This window comes from Cryptomeria japonica, chromosome 7 (assembly GCF_030272615.1).
Source record: "Cryptomeria japonica chromosome 7, Sugi_1.0, whole genome shotgun sequence".
Lineage (NCBI taxonomy): Eukaryota > Viridiplantae > Streptophyta > Pinopsida > Cupressales > Cupressaceae > Cryptomeria > Cryptomeria japonica.
In genome coordinates this window covers 472,300,237-472,312,862 of record NC_081411.1, presented here as the reverse complement: position 1 = coordinate 472,312,862, position 12,626 = coordinate 472,300,237, and the positions used below count along the sequence as shown (strand labels likewise).

Sequence of the window (12,626 nt, the reverse complement as noted above, 5' to 3'; positions counted from 1 at the left end):
GAACCAACAAAAAACGTCTTCTGTGTTTGCCCAAACCGTTTTTGGTAGAAAACGTGGCAACTAGCATTGATTCCTAACAATTTAGCATGAATGTGGAACGGATTTAGGGGAAGAAATACCACCAAAAACATATTTGTGAGAGCAAGAATGCAGATCGAATTTTTCCTCTCCAACTACAATCAAATGTGCCCTCCAAAGATGCAATCGGGTTTTTGAAACCCCTTTACAAGTTTTAAATTGCATTACTTTTCCTTCTCTTGAACAATTTCGGGTTTGAAAGGAAGAAGAGCAAAAAGAAACAACAAAACAACTTGTAATAGGGAAATAAAATCCTCATTACAAATTTAAAAAACATAAAGACTTGTAATAAGGAAATAAAACCCCTATTACAACTAAAATGAATAAAAACATAAAAACTTGTAATAGGGAAATAAAATTCCCATTACAAGTAAGACACAAGACATAAAAACGCTTGAAAAACTTAAAAAGACTTGTAATAGAGAAACAAAATCCCTATTACAACTTAAAAGCACAAAGTAGGAACTTTTATGAGAAGTTACAAGTTCTCATTAAACTTGTAATTTTAAATTCACTTGCAATTTGTCCAAAAAGTTCCTACAACAACTTAAAAGACATAAAAAGCAAGGGAGAAATAAAAAGAAGTTACAAGTTTTAAATAAAGTGCATTTATAATTGTTTTAAAATTTCCTTACAACACAAAAACATAAAGAAAACTCCTGACCTGCAATAGAAAGAAAATTTCCCACCTTAGTGGGGAAGAAAAGACCTGAAATTGAAGGAAGGACAGCAAATTAATTCAAAACGCAATGAAATTTGAAACATGAATCAAGGATGGATCGAAGATCAATCTAGTTCAATAAGAAGCAAAAAATTTTCCTCGAGAAGCATGCCTTAAAAGTAAAATCTTCAACCTATAGTGACTGCTTTGAAACCCAAATTTGCACAAAAAGCTACGAAAAAAAGACCAAAACTCACCAAAATCTGGACAATGATGGCAAAGACACCCCCAATGATTTGACACCAACAAATGTGAGTTTTGGACCTCATAAAACGTGTGTTGGAGACAAAAATGACACATTTTAAGCAAAAATTTGTAAGAGTTGTCACATTTTTTAAAATTCAAAAATGAGGACAACATGATTGTACAAATGTTTTGGTTGCCAAAGCAAACAGGAAATGGGAGACTAGGGAATATGTTTTGGATGACACTTTGAAATGACCACTTTTTTACTCTTGCATGCATAATAGATCCCACAACATTCATCTTTACTACCCAGAAGTTAGAACAATAGCTATAAGCACTTAAGTCGCATCAAAGACAGCCACAACAATCAAACAAACAAAACAAAAATCATCGAAATCCGATGTACAATTTAAAAACTTAAAAGTGTGCGAAGTTAACTATAACGACTAGTGATGCTCTTCCCCTAACTGCCAAGTGCAATAGATATTTGCTCTACCAAAAAAATGTCTCAAAAATGTAGAATTTTGTAAGTCGCCTTTTGGAATGTAAAGGTTGATCTGTTAGATGAACATGAAAACCACTTCTTATGCTTCTAGGCTTGCACATGTGCTTAGCACAGCATCATTCTTTGTGCGTGTAGTTTTAACGAACTTTGATTAAATGTAACTGACATCGATTAATTTACTTGAACCTTGAGAATTAAAAACCACTTAAAGAAAAGTTGGAGTTGTGTCATTTTCATTATTAAACATATGGTGGAAACCCTGATCGATTGCTTATTATAAGATGAATGCCTTCAATTCAAACCATTAGCTTTTCTCTATTATTAAAACAAATTTACAGCAACTACAATAATGCATATGAACTATTGCTTGTACAGGAACTCTTGTATGACGCCAGCTATAAATAGCAATCAATACAATGAGAATAACCTTTGACATTTCCCCAAAATCAATGTACATGATAGAAGTACAATTCAGCCAATGCTTTTTCAAGGAGATGAAAAATAAAATGCTTACAAAAGAATTGTTTCAATCGTAGGAAACATAGTGACAAACTAAAAATCTAAAATGGACTAGTGTAAACCATACCCAATTTACAGAAAGCTAAGTTTAAATTGAGATGTGATCGGTTACATCTCGCTTTGTCTCTTTAGTCGTTCCTCGGCGCTTTGCCTAAGAACACCCTTTGATAACTCTGCCAAACGTGGTTTCACCACCATGCTAAAGAGAAACAATTCACAGGTACAACTTGCACTGTTTGCATACCTTCAGCAACCTGAGCAGAATAGGAGCATTTTACAAGCACAATCTGGTCGGTTTTCTCCATCCATTGACATAGACTTTGCAAACGCACTTGTCCAAAGCAGACCAAATAGCAGTTTTTATGGTGATTTATTTCACAACTAGTATTACACACCACTTCAGGAGGGTGAGGTTAGAATCGGAAGCAACTGATACAACTGAATCAATGTCTGCTGCTATCATTTCCATTGTTGTACCCGTGTTCCCTTGATACCTGGGTATTAATTACATTCATTTCCATTTGAAGGATTATTTAGCACTGATTTCATGTGTTGAACACTAAAAAAATGCATTATAACAAATACAAGGCACAAAAATGTTGAAAACATTAATTACCACTGTTGAAAGCATCATTCTGGAGCCAGAGCCATTTCTGTTATGCTTTGTCCATCTTCCTTATGCTTTTGATTCCAACTAAACCTGCAACACATGACCTAGCAGTTTTTCTTGCAATCCTTAAGTAATAGTCCCATCCAGAACACATAGACAAACACCCACTGTAAAGCCCTTTTTTGCTTCCGCTTCTATCAAGCCATATCAAGTAATGTATGCCCTCTTGGCCTCACCCGCGTCATGGTTTCATCATTGTGCCTAATCCATTCTGATAGTCTCCATGGCTTCTGCCACTTCCATTTGAACTGAAGCATCCATTGCTGATGGCTTCTTTTCCACCTCCAGAGTTTGCCTGTTTGTCCACCTGCTATTTTTGCGCCTCCAACTGGACCCATAGAAACAGCCTGTAGCCATGCACTCATGAGATTTCATCTAATAGTAAGACTATCTCGGCTCATAAAATATGAAATCATAATGCTGCACTGACTAACAACATAAGCTTATAATAGAAACAAGCATAGCTTACAAGATATTTTTTAACAAAATTCCTCCATCTTCTGGAAGGATGTGATTATAACTTGCCATTACAGTATGTGAGGAATTTAAATTCCCTAATGTACTTCAAAAGATGAAGAATAAGCAAATCCTAGACTTCAAAACAAGGAGCAAAGTATAATATAGATAAATAGATAATATTCAAGATTCTTCCAATAAGCTGGCACTCCAACCTTTGGGCTCTAATAGGTACATATTAACTTGGAATAGAGTGAACTGCAAAGACAACGGCCACACTTGCAATACAAAATCTAGACATAAGTTATACAACTTAAAAAATAAGTCCATTAACATAGAACTCTAGGTCTGATAATTCCAGAGTCCATGACAGCTGAATAGGAAAGTATTTGGAAAAAAATGTATGAATGTTTACATCAACATCTCAGATTAACTCTATAATCTATCATCAAGAAGAGGAAAAAAAGCATAATAATTGCAGACCCAAATTCTTTAAAATAAATACTGGAAGGATTGTCATGGAAAACAAGACTCTGCAAGAGAATCTAGAGACAATATAAACCAAAAACATAAAATAAATAAATTGCATAAAAGCCATTATCAAACAAGGGACAAAATTACTTAAGGGATTACATTAATAGTTCAGATTATTACAAATGTCGTGGTAATTATTATTATGTTAAATATTTATAATAATTATATATATTGTAAATATTTATAATAATATATGTTATAATATTTATATTGAGATGATATAATTCTTATGCGAAATATTGAAAAAGAACATCCTAATTCAATTTTCATCAATAAAAATTCTTAATAAATACTACCATAATAATTGTTGACGTAAAATTTATAATAATATTAATATAGTTTTAACTTATAAAATCATCATATAATAATTTTAAGATAACATAATTTGAACTATTAATGTAATCCTCTTAACAATTTTGTGCTTTGTTTTCATAATGGCTTTTAACTTTAAAGTTTAAACACATGGAAAGGAGAAATTTATACTTAGAATTAAGAATTTCAGAAGGGAATGAACTGCAGAATAACAAAGGAATATATTTAGATAGCATACCTTGCGCATTTCAAAAGAGATATTGCTATTTCTTTTACTTGAAAGGTTAGCTGTATATTGTAGCCGCTTTGATGAAATGGAACCTACAGAACTGTGCCCTGAATTCTCCTCTGCTACATTCTTTATTGCAGCATGTGAACCAACCTATGAAAAGCATACCGTTAGCCAAGAGCAAACATAATCCAGCTAGGTCAATATATGAAATCTGCAAACAAGACCCCAAAGAATACCGAAGATGCTGTAGCCAGAGCAATGGCAACAGCCTGCTCTCTTAGACGTTGCTGCTTCTCAATCTCCTTCCTCTGAAATTCACTTTGCCTTAATAAGTTACCAAGTTCGGTAATTGTTTCTTTCATCTCCCGTTTGTCAATGTCTTTGTCCCACAATTGGCATCTGGTGAAGAGAAAACAATACCATATATGGAATTAGAAACCTTATAACAAGACGCTAGACTTGGTACTGCTGCCAAATAAGGTGGAAGGTTTCTCCCAGTTTATAATGGAAATCATCAATCATGGAAGGCAAGCAAACTAAATATCAAACAGGTTTCTTTGTGCTACAATTTTGAAGACTTAATTTCTGTGCATGATTGACATCAATATAAAATCTGTAGCTTGCACATCATATAGCATACTGTAGTTTAAATTGAAGGCAATGGCTCTGTACCTTGCACATGCAGCAGTATTAAACAAATATTGAAGTAAGCTTTTTGCATCACCCATAGTTCGTAGTTGATTCCACCGACCACGCCCAATAAAAGCCCGCTCACGTTCTTCTGCTTCCGAAAGTTGTGATGCCATTGCTACAAGTGTACTAGAAGAGGCATTCAACATGCTTTCAAGCAATCCAATCCTTGCATTCCTTGCATTTGGAGACATGCTGAGTGTAGAAGAACTGGAAAACAAACTACAAATTCATCAGAATCCATCATCCAAACTCTTATTTGCCTTTAGAAAGATGATCTAACATTTTAAAACTTGCAATATTGAACAAGGTACTTTCTGGGACACAAGCATTGCACAAATTCTATTAGAACATGAAGATTAGATCACCTGACTGGGCTGCCATTTTTCCAATGTTGAGGGGAAAGACCCTTTTGCATTATTTCATCTTCCTGCTTTATTTTGGTGAGTTCTTTTGCGATAGCAGCTCTCCTGGTTTATAACATATATATTACTAAATTCTGTTTATGATACAACCTTGATAGTGATGTATCCTGCTATTATTTCCAAAAATATACTAAGCGCAAGGAGGAAGTTAATAAATATTACAAGTACTTACATTTCAGTTTGTTTTTGATACTCTGTACGAACCTCATGCACATGAACTATAACTTCCAGCTCATGTTCTAGGCATCTTTGCAACGCTTTATCATTACTCTGCAGATGCAGTTTCACGTTACTTGTATATGTGCATATGAAAGTATTCAGAGTTCGAACAACAGTAACCAAGTAAAAACACCTAATGGAGAACCAGTTCCAAATCCATAGCAATGAGAATGAAAGGAGCTACCTGAATAACAGAAGCATTTCCATTTGCATGACCTGCACAAGGAATAAATTTTGATAAGAGAAGCTAAATAAAAAAGATAATAAACGGTCTAGAATACAAAAATATTTACCCAAATTTTCACGGGGTGAAGATTTGCGGCCTTCCAACAACTCTTTCAACCTTTTGGTAGCCATCGAAGCCTCTTCAGTTTTCCGTTGGAGAACCTAAGCATTATGATGAAAAAGTCATCAATTTAACAAAGTATAGCCCTCATATTGATAAGAGAAACTTAACAAGGTGGAGAGAATCAGCCTCTAAATCTTGATGTCTGATGTAAATATTATTAACCCATTATCCCTGATTTGTGCAAATAGGGATAACACCTATTTTGGAACGTCAAAGGTCAATTTTAAGTTTGGGACTACATGTTTAAAAGCTTGGAAACATACCGACAATTACAAAAGGGCATGTGACATCAGATGTGGTTCAAAACTGGTCTTGCATTGGTTGAACTTTGTGGAAAACAGTGTTCATTGATTTTGTTGTCCACTAGATAAGATTCCAATTACAAAAGGGCATGTGACATCAGATGTGGTTCATAACTGGTCTTGCATTGGTTAAACTTTGTGGAAAACAGTGTTCATTGATTTTGTTGTCCACTAGATAAGGTTCTAGCCTAGAATCTGGCTTCATTGATGTATATTTATCAGTGTTTCTCCAAGTTTTGGAAATGGGTGTATGTAGTGACATAGGGCAGGTTTCTTAGAGCAGCAAAAAAATTACAAAATTTTGGAGACAGCAGGTGGATGATGAGGGTATATATATACATAACATAATTTTCACAAATGTACAAAACTAAACAATAAATACAGAATTAAGAACACACAACAATAATTGATCGGTGATAAGTGATAACTGTAAGTTATAACAATTAAGTCTAAAATTTGTGTGCAGTTGCCACAAATTTCTGTTGTTTATTATGATGTTTTTACCTACCAAATATTCTTGATGGCAATTTAGATCTAATAATTCTATCCTGCTGCATGATGACACTAATGACCTTCGATGGCAAACCTTTCCTGAACTTGTTAAAATTTTGTATCACGGTACATTTACAGGGAAAAAATGTGATTATTTTTTCAAAAGCTAAACGAGATATGAATCAGTACGACATTGCAATCCTGATATAGTGGATGAATCATGAGTATAATTTACATAAAATGTACAAAATCTAATAACAAATACAGAATTGACAATATACTACAATAATTGATCAATGGTAAGTGATTAACTGTAAGTTAGGACAATTAAGACTAGGATTTGCATGCACCATTATTTGCTATTGCTATTTTTGATAATGTTTTACCTATCAAATATTTCCTAGTGGTCAATTGGATTTAAGCATTTTATCCTAGCACATGATGAAATTAATGTGTTATTAATCATTAAACTTAACCAAACTCTTTAAAAATTTGTATTGAAGTATGTTTACAGGGAAAAATGTGAAACTATTTTAAATAATAAATATCAAATATGAATCAGTGCAACAGTGCAACACAGATATAGCGGTGGAATCATGAGCCTTATCATAGTACATGAAGGCCCAGCAACAACTGTCATGCCTATATACCCATTGTATAAGCATAGAAAGGTAGCAGATACATTTTGTCAGTTTGGAGAGAGCTCAGTTAAGATGCGAGAATAGGGCATCATTTACCTTGCATGAGGGTTTTTTGCATGGTATTTGTAGAAGAAAATTGTGGGTAAGGCAAGCACAGTAGTGGCTAGGCCATGGTATAGGTTATAGTCATTTTTTTCAATTGTTCCACGGCCGTTGGGGACAGGGAGACGGGGGACGCGGGGACACGGGGACGGGCTTCAGGGATAGGGGGACAAAGGGACAAGTTTTGGGGACGGGTTTCAGGGATGGGGGGACTTGGGCCTGAGGGGGGGAAACGCGTTTACGTGGAACACTGTAATTTTTTCATCATAGGTTATTGGGTTTTTAGGTTGGGTTATTTTGGGATAAACCTGGGATGAATTAGGAGAACCCGGATGAACCCAAGGTAGACTCATCTGTCCCCTACATTGTTTTAATTTTTTTTTATTTTTTTAATTCATTTTTTTGCTTTGACTTTGGCCTAGGCACCCTAAAAAGAATCTAAAACCCTAAAAGTCACTTCTAAAACATATCAAACACCAAAATAAGTTCATTTTAATTCATTTTTATGGCAAAAAGAAAAAACATTCAAAGAGGTTGACCAATCATTTTTGTTTGTTGAATCAATAAAGAGAGTTGAAGATTGACTTTTCAAAAATTCTACAATGATTGCATTGTGCATGATACATATTTACAAGTGTTCATTGGTTGCCAAGAAGATCATAGAAGAATATTTTTGCGAAGAGTTGAATATTTTTCATTTTTTTTTCTCTATTTTTGTTTTACAAACATGAATAGACACTCTTTGCTTTGTTCTATGTTTCTTTCATTTTTTTATGAATGTGTCAAAAGATCTAGGTTTGATATATCTTTTTTTTGGTTTTAAAATTTTATTTGTTTTGAATATGTTGTTTATAAAATTTCTTACCATAGTAGTCGCAATGGCAGCTACTTCTAGCTCCATAGCTTGATCTTTAATTCAAATCAGATCCGATTTCTCCTCTCTAGAAGTATGTTGATATGATACAGCATATTCTATGGAAGTAGGTGGTAGAGGGTATATATGGATTTGCTACAAATGTGATGTTAGATATTTAAGTTCAAATATTTGGGTGAAAGCCCATTTATATGAAATACCTGGACAAGGTATCAAAATTTTTCCTAGAAAGAAGTGTATCTAAGCCATTCGAACAAGTGATAGCATATATTATGGAGCAAGAGAAAATAGATAACTAGTAGACTATTGAGCAAATCATCACTTAGCAAAAAGGAGATTAAAGGGAATGAAGCCTCCAATGTCCCCATCTAATCCCAATGTTGTGGTAGAGAGACACCCATTTTTGGCCACTCTTGAAAAAAAAACATCCACTACAAACAAAAGACCAAAGGGACTTTTGAAACTATGTTTCAAAATGAGACTCGAGATATTGTCGATCACCATAGAACAATATGCATTTATGCAAATGGGTTGGCTTCCAGTGTTGTTCACTCACCATATTGGCAAAAAAATGATAAATATTAATGAGGATCCTAAAGGGTACAAGGGCTTGGGTTATGAGAAGATGCATGGCACCTTATTGAAAAAAGAGGTCAAGCTCGTCAAAGATTCATTGAAGCTCATAAAGGATTGATGGATCGAGATAGAGGTGTCAATTATTTCCGATGGATAGAAAGATGCTAAAAATCAGCCCTTGATCATAGTCATAGTAGTGTCACCTAAAGGAGCAATGTTTTTGAGAGTTGTGGATTGTGAGGGGCAAGTGAAAGATGGCCAATTTATTGATGAAATTCTCATCACAACCATTAAAGAAGTGGGACCCCCTATTGTTGCTCAAATCAAAATGGGCAATGCAATAAATTGTCAAGCTATCGAGTAGGTTGAGGAATGCTAATCACAAAACTTTTTGACATCTTATGTGGTCCACTCTCAATCTTATGCTACAAAAGATCGGGAATAAAATTGATTGGATCAAAGAGTTATATGCAAAGGTTGACGACATTCATATGTTCATCACCAACCACTACATGTTGCAAGGCATTTTTAGATCATTTTCAAAATTGAAGCTATTGAAAGTAAATGTAGTATAAAATTTTATATTGTAGTTTCACTTTAGTTACTTGATTTATTTTTTTAAAACTTAGTTTCTCAATTCATGACTTGTTAATGTAATCTAATTCTTCTTTAAAGTTTGTTTTGATCATTTTATTTTATATTTTTTAATAGGTTGTTGAGACCCATTTCACCTCTAACACAAAATTGACTTGGATGACTTGTGAACGTTCGAAAGGCACTTTCTAGCATATTAGCCAAAAATTGGTCTATATGGAGGAAAAGAAACACTAAGAGGGCAACGAATATTAAGAAGATGATCCTAGATGATGCATGATGGGATTGTGTGGATTGTGGAGTATCTCCTTAGTTTCACTGAGCACATTTTGAGCATAATTCCTTATGTTGACACGGAAAAACCTTGCCTGGAAGAGACATGATGGCATCAACTCAATGATTGATAAGATGAAGAGAATCACAAATGCAAAAGAGACAAACTTTGAAGAAATTTTCTTCAAAAAATTGCACACGATTATTGAAGAAAGATGGAACACAATGACCACCCCACTACATCTTCTTGCCTTTGCATTGAGCCCAAAATACTTTAATGCTAAGATTCTTTGTGCTGAGAAGGGTTGCCCTATATAGAGAGTTTGAAGTTGCTAAAGAATACAAGGCAACATTTCATAGACTCTTCCCTGGTCCTGATTTGCAAGATGTAGTCATGAGTGAATTCATTGATTTTCTACACTTAGATGGGCCAAGTGTTGAGGCTCTTTGTCAAAAGTTTAAGAAGGATGCTCACAATTAGTGGTATTTCCATGGCCAACAATTCCAACCCCTCGCAATCAAATTTTTATCACAAGTTTAATAAATTTTTAGTTTTTCATCTTTTTAGTTTTACCTTTCACTTATAGTTTTTTTAATATTTTATTTTTATAATGTATAGTTTTATCTCTCCACTTTGTCTCCATAGGTTGATAGTTCATCTACATCTGAGAGGAATTGGAGAATTGCATACTTTCATCCACTCAATAAAGTGCAATAGATTGCACTCAAAGAGAATGGAGAATTTAGTGTATGTTAATCCCAACTTGCATCTCCTTTTGCACAAGCAGGGCTACAAGAAAAGGGACAACACAAAGTTGTGGGATATAGAGCCAAAACCTACTGACTTGGATGCTTCCATAGGTTTCAAAAAGCCAAACACACTTTTAGTAAGAGTGGCATTGGCATTGGGAATGCTTGTTCATCTAATGTTCCTACATCATCTAATGTCAATGATGATGATAATATTGATGATTTAGAAAACTAGTTTGATGATTAAAATTAATTGTTGAACTTGATATTAGCCATAGATGGAAAATTTGTTGAGTAGTCGAGTACTCATCGAGTAAATTGGCTCGTGAGTTTTCTAGGCATTTACTCACCGAGTATCTAGTAAAAACTATTCGGCGAAAAGTGACCAATTCTTGGTGAGTTTCCACCAAATACTCATCAAATTTTAATAAAAAACTCACTCTTGTCATGAAAAAAAGCCCAATGCATCAAAAACGGCCCACAAATCATTCAAATGGCTCAACATTTTTCTCTACAAGTGAAAAAACCCTCCCCAACAACAAACACACTATCTATAGCGCTTTTCCATTGAGGAGAGAAGATCAAAAGGGATTTTTTGGTGAATTTCAAAGGCAGATTTGAAGCACAGGTAGGTTTTTTGTTTTATAAAAAAATTTTACTTCATTTTGGCTGCAAAATGTTGCATCTAGGTTTAAAATATTCATCATATACTAGAAATAAGTAGCATTATTGCATTTAAATTCCAAAACATAAGATTCATCACCAAAATTTTGCTATTTAAAAAAAATCACTATTTTCATTGTTTTTTTTATTTTAATCAATTTGTATTAGAATCTTTATATTAGATTAAACCTTTATTGATTTAAACTAATTTATATTCATTTTAACTAATTATAACTTTAGTTCTTTTTTACATCCTTGGTTCAAACCATACAATTTTTAAAAAGATGGAGGGAACAGCGCAAGCAGAGGGGGGAAATTTGAAAACTGGAAATGGAGGGAACAGCGAGGCTGGATCCTCTGGTTCTGATGCCACTGCAGCTCAAGGATAAGCGATGGATGATGAGGATGGGAGACTGGATGGGGACCCACGGCTACGGGACCCTCCTCCTGATTGCAAAAAGATGATAGATTCCCCAAAATCAGGTCCCGAGGCTATGAAAGTTGACTCAGAAAAGATCAAGGAGGTGCAAGCCCTCAAACCCTGGAGTAGTCTTTTTGTAAGGAAAGCAACTGGAAAACCGACTAGTAAATCGTCCTTTCCCTTTGTGAAAGATATATCTAATAGAAAAACGGGTAAACTTGCTATTGAGGTTCCAGATTTGGTTATCGATCATAGCATTTCTTTAATGGCTTTCTCTCTAGTGGGGAAGTTTGTTGGACCACGACCCTATAAGGAAAGCAAGTGCGGAATTCGCTTCCTTAATGTCAATTCACAGAGGAGAAACAGACTAGTGTAGACAAAGCTTCAACATTTACTGAATATGGTACGAGTAAAAACATGCACAAAAAGGCACAAAGAGATGACACACAGAGTTAACGTGGAAAAACCCTTTCGGGAGAAAAACCCACCACTAGCAAATGATCAACTTTATTAACAGTATGTTAAAACAATACAATAGAGTCTCATCTGCAGATTTTCTTCACTCTGTTACACAGTCATTCCAAACATACAAACTATCGGATCAAAACTCTTCACAGAACACCCCTACTCTCAAGATTTCATCCTCTTCTACCAACCTTTGGATTACCGTCAGTTTTCAATACCAAACGACTCGACGGTTCATCAGAGTAACGGCCCCAACGGCTCGAAGTCTAACCGTCTGCCTGTGTCAGTCTACAATCATGAAAAAAAAAACAGTTATCCCACATGCAGTAGACAACCGGGTCAGTTCGTATTCATTTACACCAACAGTCTCATACATAGTATCCGAGAATCGATCTTTTGGATCTTGGTTTGACCTCGCTCCCTCAGCCGGTCTCCGGTCCATCGGCTATCGACACAACATTCAAAAAGGTAAAGCCGAGGGCCTGATGATACCTGATCGCCTAAGGCGACCCCATCGGGTCACCGGTATAACTCTCCAAAAAATACTCCGATCTCCGAAGGCTAGAAGTGATCTCCA

At 34.9% G+C, this 12,626-nt stretch overlaps 1 protein-coding gene across 5 annotated transcripts in view; it reads right to left on the bottom strand.

The window, feature by feature from the left end:
- Positions 1–1,888: 1,888 nt before the first annotated feature.
- The window catches only part of LOC131065728 (kinesin-like protein KIN-4A), a 105,716-nt gene continuing 94,978 nt past the window's right edge, over positions 1,889–12,626 (bottom strand). For all 5 annotated transcript variants that reach the window (XM_058000338.2, XM_058000336.2, XM_058000340.2 and 2 more), the window contains 9 exons: positions 5,841–5,934; positions 5,732–5,763; positions 5,501–5,598; positions 5,272–5,373; positions 4,886–5,113; positions 4,450–4,612; positions 4,220–4,363; positions 2,626–3,026; positions 1,889–2,503 (listed from right to left, as the gene is read on the bottom strand). In XM_058000338.2, the coding sequence (XP_057856321.1) occupies positions 2,817–3,026; positions 4,220–4,363; positions 4,450–4,612; positions 4,886–5,113; positions 5,272–5,373; positions 5,501–5,598; positions 5,732–5,763; positions 5,841–5,934 (1,071 nt within the window). In that variant the 3' untranslated portion in view covers positions 1,889–2,503; positions 2,626–2,816. The remainder of the gene's footprint in view (positions 2,504–2,625; positions 3,027–4,219; positions 4,364–4,449; positions 4,613–4,885; positions 5,114–5,271; positions 5,374–5,500; positions 5,599–5,731; positions 5,764–5,840; positions 5,935–12,626) is intronic.